This window comes from Trichechus manatus, unplaced genomic scaffold (genome assembly GCF_000243295.1).
Source record: "Trichechus manatus latirostris isolate Lorelei unplaced genomic scaffold, TriManLat1.0 scaffold00118, whole genome shotgun sequence".
NCBI classification, from domain to species: Eukaryota; Metazoa; Chordata; class Mammalia; order Sirenia; family Trichechidae; genus Trichechus; species Trichechus manatus.
Genome location: NW_004444054.1, coordinates 1,973,369 through 1,993,512, shown reverse-complemented (window position 1 = coordinate 1,993,512; position 20,144 = coordinate 1,973,369). Strand labels below are relative to the sequence as shown.

General features: G+C 50.0%; 1 protein-coding gene across 1 annotated transcript in view; it reads left to right on the top strand.

Annotated features, from left to right (window-relative positions):
• The window catches only part of SLC7A1 (solute carrier family 7 member 1), an 85,537-nt gene extending 65,853 nt beyond the window's left edge, over positions 1 to 19,684 (top strand). The window contains exons 7-14 of the mRNA XM_004384153.2: positions 4,970 to 5,091; positions 5,755 to 5,977; positions 6,821 to 6,960; positions 11,081 to 11,183; positions 13,562 to 13,779; positions 13,981 to 14,147; positions 15,087 to 15,195; positions 17,068 to 19,684. Of these exons, the coding sequence (XP_004384210.1) occupies positions 4,970 to 5,091; positions 5,755 to 5,977; positions 6,821 to 6,960; positions 11,081 to 11,183; positions 13,562 to 13,779; positions 13,981 to 14,147; positions 15,087 to 15,195; positions 17,068 to 17,171 (1,186 nt within the window). The 3' untranslated portion in view covers positions 17,172 to 19,684. The remainder of the gene's footprint in view (positions 1 to 4,969; positions 5,092 to 5,754; positions 5,978 to 6,820; positions 6,961 to 11,080; positions 11,184 to 13,561; positions 13,780 to 13,980; positions 14,148 to 15,086; positions 15,196 to 17,067) is intronic.
• Positions 19,685 to 20,144: the final 460 nt, after the last annotated feature.

The following is a 20,144-nucleotide window of genomic DNA, read 5'->3' as shown; positions in this document are numbered from 1 at the left end:
GGCTGGATTATACAGTAGGTGTATGTTTAATGAACTGCCCTGGTGTCGCAGTGGTTAAGTAAGCACTTGGCTGCTAACCGAAAGGTCGGCGATTTGAACCTGCCAGCCGCCCCTCGGGAGAAAGATGTGCAGTATGCTTCTGTAAAGATTACAGCCTTGGAAACCCTGTGGGGGCAGTTCTGCTGTGTTCTAGAGGGTCGCTAGGAGTTGGAATTGACTCAATGGCAACGGGTACTTCGAAGGAGCCCTGGAGTCTGTGTTTAACTTTTTTTTTTTTCAGTTTTATTTATTTTGTTGTTGTTGTTGAGAATATACACAGCAGACATACAGCAGTTCAACAATCTCTGCGTATACAGTTCAATAGCATTGATTATAATCTTCGAGTTGTACAACCATTCTCACCCTCCTTTTCTGAGTTGTTCCTACCCCATTAACATAAATTCATTGCTCCCTAAGGCTCCTATGTAATCATTTGAGTTGCTGTTGTCAGTTTGGTCCCATATAGATAGTTCTTAAAAAAGCATAGTGCTCAAGGCAGACATTCTTTACTAGGTAAGCCAAGCTATTGTTTGGTTTTAAGAAGACCTTGAGGATATTTTTGGTTTGAGGTTTAAAGATTACTTCAGGGCAATAATTTCAGGGGTTTATCCTACCTTCAAGTCTGGAGTTTATGAAAGTGTTAAATTCTGTTCTGCATTTTCCCCCTCTTGATCAGGAGTCTTTTATAGAATCTTTGATCAAAATGTTCAGTAATGGTAGCCGGGCACCATCCAATTCTTCTGGTTTCATTAAAAGGAGGTGGTTGTTCATGGAGGCTGTTAGTTACACATTCCATATCCTCCTCCTGTTCCTGACTCTGTTGTTCCTCTGTTTCTTCCTCTGTTGTTCCAAGCAAATAGAGACTAATTGTTGTGCCTCAGAAGGCCACTTGCAAGTTTTTAAGACCTCAGGCACTATGCAATGAACTAGGAGGTAGAAGAGAGGCACTAAACATGTTATTAGACCAGTTAACTGGGATGTCTCATGAAAACATGACTCGAAGCCTCCATACTAGGAAACCAAATCCCATGAGGGTTTTGGTTGTACACAAGCAGCTTTAGCAGCTACTCTAATTTTTTGTCGTTGTTGTTGTAAATGTACCTATCACACAGCTTTTGCAAATTCTACTTTTTATAGGTGTATAATTTATTGACAGCAATTATAATAATTGGCTGTGCCACCCTACCCTTAATCAGCGTAATATTTCCATCACCGTTAATCCTCTTCCCCCACCCTCCCATCCTTGGTAACCACTAATAAACTTTGGTCTCTATACATTTGCCTTTCTTGTTTTTTTATATAGTAAGGTCATACAATATTTGTCCTTTTGTGATTGGCTTATTTCACTCAGCATACTGTCTTCCAGCTCCATCCATACTGTAGCATGCATCAAGACTTCATTTCTCCTACTTGCCGAGTAGTGTTCCATTGTATGTATGTACCATATTTTGTTTGTCCATTCATCTGTTGATGGGCATTTGGGTTGTTTCCACCTTTTGACTGTTGTAAACAGTGCTGCATTGAACACTGGTGTATGTTTCACTTTTTATGGTACATGTAACTTTTTATTTATAATACTGCCAACCTCTTCTCTAGCGCGGCACTGCCAATTTGCATTCCTACCGGCAATGTATGGGAGCTCTAGTTCCTCCGTATCCTTGATAACATTTGGTACCACATTATCTTTAAATGCCTTCCTATTACATTAATAATGTGAAAGGGAAGAAAGACATGAGCCTTTTGTCAGAGTCTTTTCCCCGAGGTTTTCAGAATTACTGAAGTATCAAAATGTGATTATAATAATCTCTTTCTCCCAAACACGCAGACGGCCTCCTCACCCTTGCGTCTGCCTGAAGCAGGAAGCCCAGAGTTGGTGGTGGGAGTGTGTGGCGTGTGGCCCTGTGCTTTCTCAGACCCAGGGGTGCTTCTCAGCCCACACTCACTCACAAGCTCTGAGCATCTAGCGACGATAACACGTCTTTTTATATGCTTTTAGTCAGATTTCCAGGTGAGTCTTAGGATCCCTGGATGGAGAATAGGTAGTTTTATTTTTCTATGATTCTGTTTTAATTAAGGCTACTTGATTACTCATTAGGTGGCACAGTGGTTAAGAGCTTGGCTGCTAACCAAAAGGTCAGCAGTTCGAATCCAGCAGCCACTCCTTGGAAACCCTATGGAGCCGGTCTACTCTGTCCTATAGGGTTGCTATGAGTTGGAATGGATTCGACAGCAACGAGTTTTTTTTTTTGGGGGGTGGTCCCATGACTGATAACCCACTCAGTGTCTCTGCGGGAGAAAAATCTGGCAATCTGCTCCTGTAATGATTACAGCCACGAAAACTTATGGGGCAGTTCCACTCTGTCACATGGGGTCACTTGAGTCAAAATCGAGTTGATGGCACCTACTAACAATGACTGATGACTACTTAAGGCCAGTAGACGGACCCTCCTAAAATGCAGGGCTTTACAGTGGCGTCTCAGAGCCTGTAGGAAGCGGTGCGGGCCGGCCAGCTCTGCTGCACACATCCTGCTACTGTTTTACCCTGAGGACCTTGTCCTCATCTTCACCTTCCCCTTTACCAGCTATGTCAGTGTCAACCCTGCGTGTGTCAGAGCAGAACTGAGCTCCAGAGGGTTTCTAGTGGCTGAGTTTCAGAAGCAGATCACCAGGACTTTCTTCCAAGGCGCTTCTGGGTGGACTCGAACTTCCAGCGTTCGGCTAGTAGCCGAGTGTGTTAACCATTTGCACCACCCAGGGACTCGTTGTCCTCATCTGCTTGGGCACAAGCATGATCCAGCTCTCCCAGAAAGGAAAGATTAGTGGGGAGCGTATGACCAGTGTGGTCAGCTCAGATCCAGCAGACACAGCCCTGCTGCTCAAAGTTGATGGGTGAGAGAGTCCAGTCAGACGGCTGCGTCCAGCTGCAGGGGAGGCTGAGGAGTGCTGTCCCACCCTGAGGCTCCTAGCGGGCCATATACACCAAGTTAGTTACTGGCAGAAGTCCCTGGCTGGTGCTGAGGGTCAACAAATAAAAATAGTCTTCCTTTTGGGGTCCAAACTTTCTCACAGAGAAATGAAGACCCAGGCATTCCTAAGTAATATTTATACCAACTTTATTTGTGCCTGTTCATTCGGGGTGGAGTGAAGCCAGTTCAGAATGTGCTTTGAAGTAACATGGCAGACTCGGAGAACTTTCAGAGCGTGTCTTACTAGTTGGCATTTCCAGGTGAGGAATTAAATATAAAGGGCACCTCTTGTTTCCTGGTTGCCAATCGATACTTCATTTTGTTATTTGTATGAAGAGGTGGTTTGTGCCAGCCGATGGTATTTCATTTCACTGGTCATCCTCACGCTTGATGTCCTCCTGATGATGGGCCATGCTGACCGCTGAAACAAGGCAGCCTCTGTCTCCCCAGCCCCTTGTCCAGTCACACCTGACGGCCAGTGCCGCCAGGGCCCCGGCCCCCACGGGCCAACATTGTCTGGTGGCTGCAGGGTCAGTCCCTCTGAGAGGTAGCTTTCCGTGGTGCTGTTTCATAGCTTGCTCTTCTGTTTTATCAGAACCTGGAAGCTTCTATTATTTTTTCCCCCAGCTCTAGATTTGGGTTTCTTGCAGCAGCCATGCAGACTTAAATGGAATCACATGTCCCTCTGACATTGTAAGGCATTTCCCAGTCAGACCAACTGGGTTCGTTATGTTCTGAATAGTTAAGGAGCCATGTTTCTTTGGGACTCCTGGGGCTTTAAAAAACTGTGTTTGTTTTACTTTGCATTTGTTTATTCAGAAAACATTTGTTGAGCCCTGTCTGTGTGCCCGAAGCCTGGCTGGGTGCCAGGCCCCCCACCCAGCCAGGAGGAGGTTGGGCAAACTTCTGGCCCCCAGGACTGTTTACCTTTTGCATATGGGTGCTTACGAAATGCTTTTGTTGACTAAAACCTTTTTCTGTTCTTTAACCTGAGTTTCTCTGGAAATATTTGTTTTCAAATGGGAGTTGCTGATAAATACTGGAGGATGGTTTTGCATGTTGTCCCTGGGCAGGGGGACAGTGCACCTGGGTGACAGCAAAGTGTGCTTCCAAAGCCCATGGTCTTTCGCTGGGGGTCCTGGGAGAGAAGCAGGAGGGGCGGCCGCATTCGTGGGCTATTTCCTACTGGACCTCCCGGCTCTTGGTCCCTGCTTCTCCCCTACAAGAGTTTATATATATGTGTGTGTGTGTGTGTGTGTGTGTAAAGTCTAGCTATATTAAAAATGTGTATGCATATTTATATATTTTAATAATATTGTGTTTTGGGGGAAGGTTTACTCAGCAGTTTAGGTTCCCATTCAACAATTTCTACACAAGTTATTCAGTGACATTGGTTACATTCTTCACAATGCGTGAACATTCTCATTATTTCCATTCTGGTTGTTTCATTTCCAAAGTCAATATTTATACAGTTCTTCTGGAAAGGGAGGGAGGAGCCCTGGGGCGCAGCGGTTAAGCGCTTGCCTGCTAACTGAAAGGTGAGCAATTCAGACCCGCTAGCTGCTCCTTGGGAGAAAGATGTGGCAGTCTGCTTCCGCAAAGATTACAGCCTCGGAAACCCTGTTGGGCAGTTCTACTGTCTCTTACAGGGTCGCTCTGAGTTGGAATTGACTCAGTGGTAATGGGTTTGGTTTGGTTTTGATTTTCTGGAAGGGGCTTAGTGCGTCCCATCGCGGCGCTGGGCCCCATAAAAGAGAGCGCCTTGTGGCCCAGTGAGCCTGAATACAGTGGCTGGTGAGCAGTGACTCGGGTCACTTCCTCAGGGTCCTGAGCCCGGGGACCTGGCAGTGATGGTCAGCTGGGTGGGTAACTGTTTGCTGTTGCCGCTCTGCAGGAGTTTTGTTCCCGAAAACCAAGCTGAGCTGTGTGTGCTGTGTCTTTGATTGTGGCTGTTTTTTTTCTAGTGGCACAAAAGAAGGGAAGCCTGGCGCTGGGGGGTTCATGCCCTTCGGATTCTCGGGCGTGCTCTCAGGGGCAGCGACGTGCTTCTATGCCTTTGTGGGCTTTGACTGCATCGCCACCACAGGTACGCCTGCCCGCCCGCACCCCTGCCCAGTTTGCACTGTGGTGCCCCTCCCCCGCCCCCTGTGTCCCGGATGGTCCTGCTCTCCTCTCAGACGGGCCAGGCCTCAGTTTACCCAGGGTCACTGTTTTTCTTTCTGTTGGCATTTATCAGTTGCCCCCTTTCACCCACGAATAATAAGCAGATTCATAGCTGCCTGCTCATCTTTTTCCCCTTCATCACCTGCCCAGGTGGCAGGGCCTGAGAGGAGAATCGGCTCATTAGCGGACTAATCATTCTGCCGACTAATGGGGTCGTTGTAGCCATTCCGTGGCCTGGTCTCGTGGCTCTGCATCACCTGTGAGGGAGGAGGACACTGGTGATACCGTCCCTGTGGCTGAGTGGGCAGGCTGGGCTCATGGAGCCCCCACTGCTTTCCTTGGCTGAGCAGCCATGTCAAGGCAGAGAGCACCATGGGGGGCTTAGTTACCTGGTCTTTGTTCCTGAGAGTCACCCCCGAGCTCCTGAAAGCCCAGGAGGCCCTGACTCCTGCATATGACAGGCTCTGTGGGACATTCCTCAGGGTGGGCTTGGGTTCCTTTGGCATGAGTGGCGTAGGGGCCACGTGGGTTCTGTGGAGGCCTGTTGTGTGGCCCCTCCTCGGGACCTATGTCTTGTTGCCTTCAGGTGAAGAAGTGAAGAACCCCCAGAAGGCCATCCCAGTGGGCATTGTGGCCTCACTTCTTATCTGCTTCATTGCCTACTTCGGGGTATCCGCCGCCCTCACGCTCATGATGCCCTACTTCTGCCTGGACAAGGACAGCCCCCTGCCGGACGCCTTCAAACATGTGGGCTGGGAAGGGGCCAAGTACGCCGTGGCCGTCGGGTCCCTCTGTGCTCTGTCGACCAGGTGAGAGACCGTTTCTTGTGCCGGCTCCTCACCGTGTTCAAAACCACCAGGAACAGTACAGCTGTAACCAAACCCAATGCAACCCGTTACCATCGAGTCAGTTCCGACTCCTAGTGGCCCTGTAATGGGTCGCTAAAGCTGGACACGCAAGTTAGCTGCGAATACCTTTCTTTTCCCTTGAACTAGAATCCAGTGTCCCGGCCCTGATTATGAAGTGGTTTCTTCCCTGTTGTTGCTATCAATCATCAGTAGAGTTGCTAATGTTACTGATATTTCAGTCATGAAGAACCTGAGACCCGCTTTCCAACATTGCCCATTTAGCAAGGGAATGGCTGTTGGGCCAAGCTGCCCCTTTGAAGGCCACAATTTGACCCTTAATTTGGCTGCACAGCAGGGGCTACTTTGAAAAAAGGAGTAAGTACCTGTTAAAACGAGAAACATTTTGCCCCCGATATTTCCTATCAGCCTGTATAAACAGGAATTTTTGACTAAATATTGAATTACCACAGAGAAATTCCCATGAATGCACTGATGCCCTTATTTTCTGTTGGGATTCAGCTAGAAATACTTGCAAGAATAATACACAGTTTCCCTTCCATGGAAATCTAATGGCAGTTTATGTTAGATTTTTTCCCACTCTTGAGCGTGAGCATCTGCTTTCTCCACGCTTGATTTATTGAATTCCAGGTCTTTCAGCTGTGAGTTTCACACATTTTAGAGGGACGGCAGTTCCTTGTGAGAATTTCAGGGGTCCGTCCTCAGAGATAAACTGCACAGTTGCGTTATTTCTGATAAGTTAGTTTTACTGATGCATTCTGCCTTCCCCCTGTCCTCCCCATCCAGTCTTTTAGGCTCCATGTTTCCCATGCCTCGCGTCATTTATGCCATGGCTGAAGATGGACTACTGTTTAAATTTTTGGCCAAAATCAATGAGCGAACCAAAACACCAATAATCGCCACGTTAACCTCAGGTGCCATTGCTGGTAAGAACTGGAACGAATTTCACATGCCAGTGTTTTAAGAGTCGAGTCTGGCCTGTAAGAAATATTAACTGTTTTCTTTTTTAATGTTTGGTCTTTACACTTGGAACCCGGTCCGTTGAAAGGTAGCTGCAATTTTGACAAAAGGCCAAGGCCGGTTTCACAGAGGATGCTATGGAACTCTCCCGGTGTTTGAACTCTTCATCTCCCTCTCATTGACAGAGCTCAGAACACACACCCATCCCCTTCAAGGCCATCTATCTTTGCCCTTTTCTGAACGAGTCCCCGAGTCGATTTTGGCAGGGTGACATCTTGCATAAACTAAGTGGGACTTTTTGTTAGTACCTGGACAGTCAGTGTCCATGTATCTCAGCTTGTGAAGTCTGGAAAATGAGTGTCCCTTACAATCAGTGTCTGATAAAATGTGCCGTCTATTCCGTGGGGGATGGTCTTAGTCATCTAGTGCTGCTATAACAGAAATACTACAAGTGGATGGATTTAAAAAAGAGAAATTTATTCTCTCACAGTCTAGTTGGCAACAAGTCCAAATTCAGGGCGTCAGCTCCAGGGGAAGGCTTTCTGTGTCAGCTCTGGAGGAGGGTCCATGTTATCAGTCTTTCCTTGGTCTGGGAGCTTCTCTGTACAGGAACCAAAGGTCCAAAGGACGCGCTCTGCTCCTGGCACTACTTTCTTGGTGGTATGAGGTTCCCACGCTCTATGTTTGCTTCTGTCTTTTATATCTCGAAAGAGATTGGCTCAAGACACTATCTAATCTTGTAGATCTCATCAATATAACCGCCGCTAATCCATCTTATTATATCACAGTGATAGGATTTACAACACATAGGGAAGTCACATCAGACTATAAAATGGTAGACAATCATACAGTACTGGGAATCATGACCTAGCCAAGTTGACAGATATTTTGAGGGGACACAATTCAGTCCATGACAGGGATATTGAGGGTGTTGCTGTTGAAACCATTTTTGCCCCTAAGATTATAAGTACTGCAGCCCAGAGGAGTTTTATCTTATTATGAAATACCACATTAGTAAATAAAAATAAATTTGATAGATGAAAAAGCGGACTACTAAAAACCACCTGAGCTGTTCGTTGTCCCCATGGGGCCCCCGGTGATGAGAAGAGAAAGCCTGAAAGGAAACTTACTTGCACACGCACGATATGCCCTCATCACATTCTGTAGCTCCAGGAGGCAGCTGTTATCCCCACTGTACAGACGCGGAGTAGAGGCTGGGAGAAGTGAAGTTAGGACATGCCCCTCGTAAGTGGTAGAGCCGGCCATTGGTTCCTGGTCTGTTTATAATGCCGAGGCGGCCGTGCTCTTCCCAGGGTCTTCCGGAGCAGTGGTTCTTTTGGTAGGTTAGGAAATGCAGCATTAGTCACACTTCGCACCTGCAATGACTGGTGGAGTGTCCATTGGTAAGACATTTGACGGTCTTAAATGAGTGAGTTGTTTACTGAATTTTACTGGTACTTATGCCCTTGACAAAGTGTGCTTAGTTTCATAAATTAGCAGTATGTAATGAAAGAAAACTAGCTTTTCATACATTCAACAAATTTAGAATAAGGAACCTTGGTGGCGCAAATGGTGAAGCACTCGGCTGCTAACTGAAAGATTGGTAGTTCAAACCCACCCAGCGGCTCTCCAGGAGAAAGACCTGGCGATCTGCTTCTCTAAAGATTACAGCCTAGAAGACCCTATGGGGCAGTTCTACTCTGTCACATGGGGTCGCTATGAGTCGAAATTGACTTGACAGCACCCAACAACAACATTGTGTAGAATACTCTTGATAGTGATAACAGCGGTCAGATTGAGGGATGCTGTATCTGTTAGAAGATGTCCGATGTATTTAAAGGATTAAAGAATTGGAGAGCATCATTTTTGGCAGTGAATGTGTGTTTTGATCATATTAAAGATGGCCTCTATTTCCTTCCTGTGCTGATAAAGGCAACTCAAACTATAACCTCTAAAGGGATAATAATGTTCATGCCATTCACCAAGCCAAGGATTTGCTCTTTCTTTTCACTCAGCAAGAGTGGTAAATACTTTTGTAGGGGAAAAACATCATAAAGTTTAGTGAAGCAAAAAGGAAGTTTTATTCGGCATATATTCAAAAGGGCAGAAATGGGAATCGGACAAGCGTGCTGCTAGAGCCATGTCTGCCCGAGTCCAAAGAATATTACAAAATAGGCAAGAATGGGAAAACGGACAAGCATGCTGCCACAGCCATGTCTGCCCGAGTCCAAAGAACAGTTACAGAGCCAGCAGTATATATTAACATTACAAATGGGCAAAACCATTGAAAGCTTCATCTTTTCACGGATTGGCTAGAAATTGTGATCCTCCATTTTGAATCGTCTTTCTTAACAACCATTGGCGCAGGTTTCAGTAATGACAGTCAGGAGGGTCTTCGTTGGTCCAAGAAATTTCTGTTTACTAATTGCTAATAGAAAAAAACAAGAGCGAAAAGTCTTTTGTGTTCTGTTTGATTGGCTTTATATGAAAGTTTCTGTGAAAGGTGTTTTCCAAGATTATTTTAGCTATTGTCTTTACACCTCAGGGCCCAGTTGATGTGTCCTTGTGAGTCCTTGTGAGCCCAGCTCTAGCTGGGTCACATTCTCTATGCTCCAGGAGAGGGAATAATAACTCCAATATTATTTCCTAAATCAGTACATATTTGGTTTTGTAAGATCACCTCACGTGGAAGAAATAACGTTGCCAGTTTGTCCATGAGTAGGAATATAGGCATTTGTGGCAGCATAGTTGAACACTGTTCTGATTATCCAGAAGGCCCTCACTAATTTTCAATCCTATTATTTATCCTCGATTTAAACTTGTTTTTGTTGTCATGGTCTAGAGGGCCTTGAGAGGTATTTGTGGAAAAGTAATAGTTTTGTGTTTATGTTTTTAATTTGTGTTGATTGAAAAAAATCCCAGAGTAGCTCTACCCAAGTTGTTTTTTAAAATGGGAAATTGACACACACGTACGCATAAATAAATACATACGCTCACACAAATGACAAAAGATTGTTGAATAAGCATGCGTGTTTTATTCTTTTTTAAGTAGAGTGTGGGGCATGGCTAAGGGGCTGACACTCTTCTGCAACAGCTCTGCTTTCCATGCTTATCTGTGTGTGTTAGGAGTCCCTGTGAGTCCTCCTGGGGTACATCCTCTACCTCATTGTCTCTGTCACCTACTGATTCACGTGTCTCAGGGAGGCCAGGGACTATGTCTGCCCTACACCTAACACCTAATGACTGGTGATCTTAGTCAGTGCCCAGGACTGGATAGATGTGGATGGATGGATGGATGGATGGATGGATGGAGGGAGGGATGGATGGATGGATGGATGGATGGATGGAAGGAAGATGATAGATGGATATAGATGAGTGGATGGATGATGATGGATGGATGGATGGGACATGATGGATGAATGTTGATGGATAGGTAAAAGATGATGGATGGATGGATGGGTGGATGGATGGAAGATGATAGGTAGATGTAGATGGAGGGAAGGTGATGGCTGGATATAGATTGATGGATAGGTGGATGGATGGAAGTTGACGGTGGATATAGATGGATGGATGGATGGGGAAAAGATGAATGGGTGGGTGGATGAATGGAAGACAATGGGTGGATGTAGATGGATGGAAGGTGATGGGTGGATGCATGGATGGATGGACAGATGGACAGACGGACGGATGGATGGATGGAAGATGATGGGTGGGTGTGGACGGGTGGATGGATGGATGCACATGACTGTCTATAAGTTAGTGTGGTGTAGAGGAAGACACATTGGACCTGGAGTCACAAGAATGGAGTTCAGATCCTGCCTCTTCCACTAAACTAGCTGTGACCTTGAATATTCAAGTCTCCTAACCTGTCTGAACTAGTTTCTCCATCTGTAGTGCAGGGATGACTCAAAAGTTATCGTGAAGATCAAAAAAGGTTATGTTGATGAAAGTGTTTAATCTGTTGAGGACTGTGCATGTGATGTAACCAGCCCTCCTCAAATGCCCTGGATCACTGGTGGGGGGTGTTTCTGGTTGTCAGCTGTGCAGAAGGCCGTCCACAGATCCTGATGTCTGTCTCTTCTCCAGCTGGGATGGCCTTCCTATTTGACCTGAAGGACTTGGTGGACCTCATGTCCATTGGAACTCTCCTGGCTTACTCTTTGGTGGCTGCCTGTGTGCTGGTCTTACGGTATGTATGGATTTTCAGGGTTCCATGACAGAACTGCAGACAGCCCTGGCCCTCTCCTACATGGAAGCTAGTGCTTTAACTGTTCAGATTAATAATTTATAAGGTGTGACTTTGAGGTCAGTGATAGAGCCATTGGGAACTGCTTGAGGAGAGGGTGGAGTCTGGCGGTTGACAGCCCCACCTCCCTTCACCAAGTGCCCTCATTTTTCTGGCTGGATGTTGGGAGAACGTTGGGAAACAGGCTCTCAGCCCATCTTTTGGGCCTGGATTTTGGAGTCAGGGTTTTCTGCAACGGTTAAGTGCTCGACTGCTAACCAGAAGGTCAGTGGCTTGACCCTACCCAGAGGCTCCGTGGAAGAAAGACCTGGCAATCTGTTCCCATGAAGATTACAGCCTAGGAAACCCTATGGGGCAGTTCTTCTCTGTCACACGGGGTCGCTATGAATCAGAATTAACTTGATGGCACCCAACAACAATGACAAGAGTAGTGATTGCAACTTGATCCAGGTTCCTGGGAGACAGGAGGTGGGGACTGGCCCTGGGGGAATTTGGGGAGAATCCAAGGCCTGTGCTGCTTCTTTGGCTTCAGCTCACTGTGGCTGGAGGAGTGAGGCCCATTGTGTGGCGGGGAGGGCTGAGGCAGACACTCACGCTTTCCATCCCATTCTTAGTAACGTCGAGCTCTTGCCTCATGAGATAACCAGTTCAGGCAAGAGGCTGTTAAGATGAAGAGTATCGAAAAGAGTATCATATCATATTGCACCTATGTAGTGCAAATGGTTGACATGCTAAGCTGCTGACCGAAAGTTTAGAGGTTCAAGTCCACCCAGAGATGCCTTGGACAGCCATAGTAAAGTGGCTCTGGGGCTAGGCTTGGGGCCCTGGTTTTCTCATCTGCCCCCGTGCCCTTTCCCAAAGCACATGCCTGGGTCCCAGTGTCCCCTCATCCCTGGAGGCCAGGGCTGTGACTGCACAGTGGTTAAAACTCTTAGCTGCTCACTGAAAGGTCGGCAGTTTGAACCTACCAGCCGCTCCGTGGGCGACATGTGGCAGTCAGCTTCTGTAAAGATTACAGCCTAGGGGCAGTTCTACTTTCTCCTGTAGGGTCGCTGTGAGTCGGAATCAACACGACAGCAGTAAGTTTGATCCACCCCCACTTTGGTTTTTACTCCTTTTCAGGGGCTCAAAGCTAAAATCTGTGAGTTTCTTTCACCTTCTGTATTGAATGAGTGGTGGTGTGTTGCACAGGGGGATCAGTGCAAGAATCGTTAAGTATCTCGATGCTCACTCTTAGAAGCGATTACCTGCAAAAGAATTCATAACGTGCTGTTTCTCAAAGCTGGCGGGATAGATTTGAGCTCTGCTCGTTTTGGGCAGGGAGATAAGGAGCCTTATTTCAAATGAATGCTTTCCTTGCAGGTGGCTTGTGTCTCGGAAATCACGGCCGCAGGCTAGGACCTGCACTCAGCTCGGTAGCATTATTTACTCCAAGGCACTTGGAGTTTTAAAATAAATTGATCCAATTAAGTCATGCAAATAGAATTCTCAAATCCATCAGCCTGCAGACAGATTTCTCTGGCTCTCTGCACCAAATAGAATCCTGTGTTATTGCTTTCTATTTCTGTCCTTAGTTTTAGCTCCCCACAGCCGTAGTTCTGTTGGAGGTGGCCTACTGTTGTAAGCAGTTGAGGGCTAGTGCTACTTCACAAAGCAATAGAAAAAGTCTTAGGACATTTTGGGGGCCAGTTAAGAGTGGAGGTCATGTTCCCCTAAAGCGGAGATTCCAGGGAGTGCTTTAGCAGAGGCAGAAGGCGAGAACCCACGTCTTTCCTCCGTCTCTGTCTCTCAGCTTTGCCAGGAATCCGCCATTTCTGATCAGCTCCCTTCCATTTTATGCCTCGTGTCCGGGGCAACTTTGAAGGCTTCCTAAAATCTCGAGTTGATGTGTTTCCTTGTGCTTAATTAAAGCAGAAGGGGCCCTGGTGGTGCAATGGTTAAGCACTTGACTGCTAACTACAAAGTTGACAGTTGAAATCCACCCAGTGGCTCTGCAGAATTGCTTCCATAAAGATGAAAAACCAAACCCATTGAGTTGATTCTGACTTGTGGTAGGACAGAGTAGAACTGCCCCCATGTGGTTTCCAAGACTGTAATCTTTATAGAAGCAGACTGGTGGGTTCAAACCTCCAACCTTTTGGTTAGCAGCCAAGTGCCATAACCACTGCACCACCAGGGCTCCTGTAAAGATTACAGCTTAGGAAACCCTATGGAGCAGTTCTGCTCTGTTACATAGGGTCGCTATGAGTCAGAATTGACTCGACGGAAGCTAACAAGAATTAAGGCAGATTACGGTGGTCATGTAATACATTTCTTTACAGGTATCAGCCAGAGCAACCGAACTTAGTCTACCAGATGGCCAGAACCACAGACGAATTAGATCAAGTGGATCAGAATGGACTGGTGAGCACCAGTGATTCCCAGATGGGCTTTTTACCAGAAGCGGAGACATTTTCTTTGAAAACCGTACTGTCACCAAGAAACATGGAGCCTTCCAAAGTCTCTGGGCTGATTGTGAACATTTCAGCCAGCCTCATAGGTAAGAGTCTGCCCTTTCCAGTAAGGTGCTTGGGGTCTTGCTTCGGGCATTGCTTGGGCTGTAACAACAGTCTTCCGTCCTCATTGTGTTCGATGCCTACAGAAGTGGAGCCTCCCTCTCCACGCACTTGGGGGGGAAGTGCGCGCATCTCTGGGGATCATGAGACATGGTCGAGTCACGCCTTCTCTCTCTCTGTCTCAGCGATTCTCATCATCGCCTTTTGCCTCGTGGCTGTGCTGGCGAAAGAGGCTCTGGCAGCCAGCGAACTGTGGGCCATCTTCCTGCTGGCGGTGTCTATCCTCCTCTGCTTGGTGGTCACTGTCGTCATCTGGAGGCAGCCTGAGAGCAAGACTAAGCTCTCGTTTAAGGTGAGTGTCTGCTAAGGGCCCGTAGGGAGGGTCTTTGTAAAGCAGCAGGGTCTGGCGTTCCTGCTGGGAGCTGGCCCTGCTGGGGTGTGGCCCGACCTGGATGCCAGAGGGGGAGCACGGGGCAGGGGCGCCAAGGGCACAGACAGCGCCTGTGGAGAAGGAGACCTGGCACTCGAAGAAGGTGACCAGACTCTTATCGGGAAAGCGCACGCCGCTTCCCTTGGCCTCAGGTACTGCAGCGTACCTCCTCCCCAGGAGCTTCTCCTGAAGGCCTGCCCAGGCATCCCGGTGGCTTTGCGTTCTTAAATTAGGTAGTAATACGTCATTACGCTCTCAGTGTGTTGGGGTGTGGGGGTGTGTGTTGAGGTGGCATAGGGTGTGTGTTGGGGAGAGGGGTGTGTGTGTTGGGGAAAGGGGTGTGTGTGTTGGGGAGAGGGGTGTGTGTTGGGGAGCTGGGTGTGTGTGTTGTGAAGTGGGGTGTGTGTTGGGAAGCAGGGTGTATGTGTTGCGGTGCGTGGTGTGTTGGGGAGTAGTGTGTGTGTTGGGGATCAGGGTATGTGTTGGGGAGAGGGGTGTGTGTGTTGGGGAGCGGGGGGTGTGTGTTAGGGTGTGGGGTATGTGTTGGGGAGCGGGGTGTGTGTTGGGGAGTGGGGCGTGTGTTGGGGAGCAAGCTGAGTGCTGGGGAGCAGGGTGTGTGTGTTGGGGAGCAGGGTGTGTGTTGGGGAGTAGGGTGTGTGTTGGCGTGCGTGTTGGGGCACATGGTGTGTATTGGGGATGGGTGTGTGTGTCGGGGTTCTCTGGAGTGGGGATTGCTACTAACCTCCCCTCCCCGCACTCCCCTGGCGGGCCTTGTAAATCTCGTGGTCGTTTTGCTAAAAAGCCCAGCACCATCTCGTGCTCTCCGCTGCTCTGTGACGTGATTGCCGCGTCTCTTTGCAGGTGCCCTTCCTGCCGGTGCTCCCCATCCTGAGCATCTTCGTCAACGTGTATCTCATGATGCAGCTGGACCAAGGCACGTGGGTGCGCTTCGCAGTGTGGATGTTGATAGGTGAGTTGGGTCGGGTGCCTGTGCACCTCTGTGCTCCGGGCCGCCTGCATCTGCTCCCAGCATCCCCTCCTCTCTCCGGTGGCAGGGTCTGCTTGGAGGCCCCTTCCCAAGCCCGTGCTGGTCTGCAGGTTCGAGGTTCGTGCTCCTTGGCCGGATGGCTAATGCCACGGAGCCTGCCCTGATTTCAGACTGCACAGCACAGTACAGACAAGTCAACAGCTTCCTCTAAACAGTAATGACCTCCCAGGAGGTTGTCCTCCTCCCTTGCCATTGAGTGGACTCCGACTCATGGTGACCCCGTGTGTGTCGGAGTAGAACTGTGCTCCATAAGGTTTTCTATAGCTGATTTTTTGGAAGCACTTCACCAGGCCTTTCTTCCGAGGCACCCCTGGGTGGACTTGAACCTCCAACCTTTCTGTTAGCAGCCTAGCGCGATAACCATTTGCACCACCCAGAGGCTGCTGGTGAAGCTGAAGGCGTGATTTGGTGGTGGCTGAGCTCCTCCCTTTCAGTCCCAGCCTGCTGGCCTTCCATCAGCCACTGCCCCCAGACAGGGCCATCCAGGCTGCAGAGACACTGTCCTGTGCGGCCTGCCAGACCCAGAGCCCAGCAGAACTGGCCCTCTTGGGGGCTGACCATGTCAGTCCCTCTCCAGGCTGCTAACATGATGGGCTAGTGAGACGGATGCTAAGGTTTCTTCTGTCCAGTCTCTGAGTCCAGAGCCTGATGCCTCAGGGTTGGCCTTGACCTTTGCCCCTCTGTGTCATTGCCAAGAGCAAGTCACTGAAGGACCGTCTCCCTGCTGCGCCCCTCGGTCCCCAGGGGCAGTGCTGGGAGGGCAGGCGCTGGCCGCAGCCGCAGCACCCCAGGCCTAGACTGCAAGGGCCTTCTCCCCAGGTAGCTCTTGGCCGCCCCCTTGTCTCCAGGCCCAGCAGGGCACACTGCTCTCCAGCCTCTTCCACTGAGCCTGCAGGCGAGGGAGGGGTTCGGCTGGGCAGTGGCCTGGGCCTGGCCTTCTCTGCCACGTTCTCGAATCGGGGGGCCCTCCCGGGTCAGGGTGGAGGATGCCCGAGGCCCCCGGCTCCAGGGCATCGGTCCTTGGCCTCTTGGTTACGCAGTGCTTTCTTGTAAGGCCTGCCTCCCTGTGCAGCCTGTGCTGTCGACGCCGCAGGCGTTACAGGTTTGGGTCTGTGAATTTTCACCTTAGGCAATGTAAGTGCTTTCTGCGTTCTGATGGTCATATGTGCAAAGTTAGGCGGGAGTGGCAGGAGCTGTACGGAGGAACCCGGGAGCCTGTGGTGGAGCTGTAGTCCCGCTGGACTCCACCTGGGCAGGGAATCGGCGCTGTCCTGATCCCTGCCTCTCCCCTTTAGTGCCCTGCTGCCCAGATAAGTGCTGAGTCGGGTAAGCTGAGGGAGGGACCAGGGAGGTCACTAGGCCTCCAGCCTAGCTGATGTCTCTGCTTAGAGATGCCGCACTGACGCGCCTTCTGACAGTGAGCTGTGCAGCTTTGCTGGCCCCATTTGAAGAGGGTCCCTGGGTGGCGCAAACGGTGAAGTGCTCAGCTGCTAACCAAAAGGAGGAGCCTCAGAAGAAAGGCCAGGCATTCTGCTTCTGAAAGGTCACAGTCGTGAAAACCCTACGGAGCACAGTTCTACTCTGACACACAGAGTGCACTCGCTGGCAGCTGGGTTTTGGGTCTGGTGGTTTTTCCGAATACGGAAGGTGAGCCTGTGAGGGCTGTGTGCTGCAGCTCAGGCCAGGCCAGCAGTGGGGAGGTGCCTTCCCTGGGCCCCCAGCCCCGGGCCATCCTCGAATTGGACCCAGCTTCACCTGCTCACGCCTGCTCTCTCTCCTCCTCCTCCCCCCCAGGCTTTGCCATCTACTTCGGCTACGGCCTCCGTCACAGCGAGGAGGCGTCCCTGGCTGCAGGCCAGGCGAGGACTCCCGACGGCAACCTGGAACACTGCAAGTGACGGCACAGCACTCCGGCCCAGGAGGCAGCAGCCATCGGGACCCTGCGGAGGCCTGGGATGTGCCCTTCCTCTCTCTGCCAATGCGACAGGAAACACCCCCTACAGAGAGCCAACCCCCAGCACAGCCCACAGTGCAGTTACTAGAACTACAGCCTCAGCTCACTGCACGTGCTCCCTGCGCAGGCCTGCAAGGCCCCAGTCACTGCCAGGCAGCTCCAGGCCACTCGGCTGTGGCTGCCTTGCCGCGTCTCCTCACCTCCCTCTGCAAAGAGAAGGCCGCTCTGCTCCTCTCCTCTTCTCTCCTCGCCAGCTCACTGCAGAAGGGGGCCACCTCCTCCCAGTGACCTCTCCCCAGGGTCTGATATTGAAAACAAACATGCATACTCCAAACTTCCAATACCCATCTCCCTGCTCAGCCCCAGTCAGCTGGCCTGAGATGCAAGATGGGTTCCCCTCACGGCCGGACTGCCGTGGTTTACTTCACGAAGGCAGATAAGGCCGTCCTTCCTGCTGCTGCTCCTGCTGCATAGTGACTGCCCGACGGGGCTGTTTGAAGGCCTGGTTCTGGGACGGTGACCCCAGCTGTTAGTTCCCCCTTCCCGGAAGGGGCTTTGTTTTGACACTGTGACAGGCCCTGCACGACACCTGGGGCACTGCAGCTGTGTCGGGCGTGGTGGTCAGTCTGGACAGGGGTGGGGCAGCTCTCAGTGGGAGCTCAGTGCTCACTCCACTCGTGTGTGACCCGCAACGCACCTGTGTGTGCACAAGGTGACCTTGTGCTCCATTCTCTAAAGGCCTAGCTGTTCCAGCCGCTCCGGGTTCTCACCGCAGCCGTGTCCTGAGTAACTGGGACAAGAGACTGGATTTGTAAGACTGGCCTCACACTGACAGAGCTTAGAACTTCGTTCTCTGTGGCTCTTTGCCATTCACTAATCTCATCCTCCAGTGCTCGTGGTCAGTCTTTTGAGTCTTGTAAGGTTCTTGAGGCAGGCATTGGCCCGCGCCAAAGTGAGGGCGGCCAGTCCTCCAGGCCCCTGTGGCCCGTGACGCCATCTGCCTGGTGTCATCACGTGGCATTCTCCTATGAGTTGCTGTGAATCACTCCGCCAAATTAAGTCAGGGCTTAACGTAACGTGGACGGTGGCCATATAATTCCCCTGTAACATGGGCGTGCTGTTCAGGGCGTGTGGTCCCGCACGGCGGGTGCCTGGCCTTGTGTTGACAGTCTGGTGGCTTTGTGGTCCACATGCTGCATGCTTATATATGCTGATGAAATGTTGGCTCTGGCGTAACCTTCGCGCTTCACAAGGCCGAGCAGCCACCTGACCAGCTGGGCCTCGGAAGTCGCTCCCTGGGCACTGCACACACACTGCCCTCTGCCCGGCCCTCCTCTCCAAGCACGGGCGGGGCGCACGGTCGAGGACAGACACCATCGCACACACTCCTCATAGATGACCGCTGGCTGAGCCTCAATTCCACATAGAGTTCGATTAAGGAGACAGGGCAGGCCCTTCATGTCGGTCAGCAGTTTGGAAAACGTGGAAAACGTCAATGCTACTTTCCAGGCCGTTTTCCATTTTTCCCCAGCTGACCTTCAACATGAATCTGGTAGAAAAAAGCCTGATAAATTGATGGCACTTTCCTTCCCCCCTCTCTGTGCCCCAGAAGGCTCTTGGAGAGAAATGGCCAACAGACTGAGTGAGCCTTCTGGAAGCCCAGTGGAGGGAGGCGGCAGGACTCCTCTCAGAAGGGGCTGGGGGCAGCCTCCTTCCAGGCACTAAATCCCACTAGTTGAATGTTCCAGAGAGTATCATAAGAGCCCAAAGCTTGGATTTCCAAAGAAAGTATTTAAATTTCTGTAGATTGGTGCTGTAAAATATTTTGATAAATATTAACTTATTTTGTTGGGGTTTCGGTTGTCTGCTGTCTTCCTGGGACCCGTGAGCTCTTTGTTTGCTGTATTTTTCTGTTATCTCTCTACGTGGGCAAAGAGAACCTGAGGGAGGGAGGGTATCCAACAAAGGTGGGAGGGGAGAGAAGATTTTTCTTTTTACTTTAATTCTCTTTGTGCAAGACATCACCCAACAGAATATACGTTTGACAGTTGACATTTGACAAAGGATGTGCTTTCACCTAAAATGTCTCACCCCAGAGTACTGGGACAAGTGTGGGTCTCTTCTCCTTTCTTCACCCCGAAGCCTTAAAGTTGTAGATGGAAGTACCCCCAGGCTCAGTAGGAGTGGAGAGCCCTGCCCCTCCCGCGGAGGCAGGGGCCTCTGCTTTAGAATGGGACACCCAGGGTGAATGGCAGAAGTGGTTCCTGCAGTCGCTGGACTGCTTAGTAAGGGGGTTTTGTACAGTTGCCAGGTGTTTCTCTTCTTGTATATAAAGATAGTGATGTAAGGTATGGTGTTTGGGTTAGGCCTCAAAATTCTAATAGACTTTTCCTTATACGTCCCTCACTCCCCTGAAATATACACATTCACACATTCACACATTCACACACACACACACACACACACACACACACACACACACACGCAGAGGCAGAAAAACCGAAAGTGGCCGAGGGTCCCACCTCTCTCCTCCACCCTCCCCAGCAGGAATGTAACTCAGTTTCGTGGCTTAGCTGCTCCTGTCTTACACAGTCAGAACTTCCTCGCTTGTGGAGACATCCCCTTAGGGAATGCCATGTCTACTTGCGTCTGAGCACCAGCCCCAAAGACCCATGCAGGAAAAACCCATTTGGGTGGGGTGGGCCTCTTTCCTGTCTTGCCATAACTCTTGGCCCTACGTGTTTTCATGACCCGGCAGGGCCCACGCTCATTAAAAACAGACCCCGCACAACACAGGCCCAGGGCATCACTGAAGAGAGATGGGTGGAGGGCATCTCCAGGGACGCAGCCTCAGGGAGGGTGACCTGGGTCTCTGTCTCCCACCCTCCCTTCAGCTGATGCTTTGGGGACATAGGAT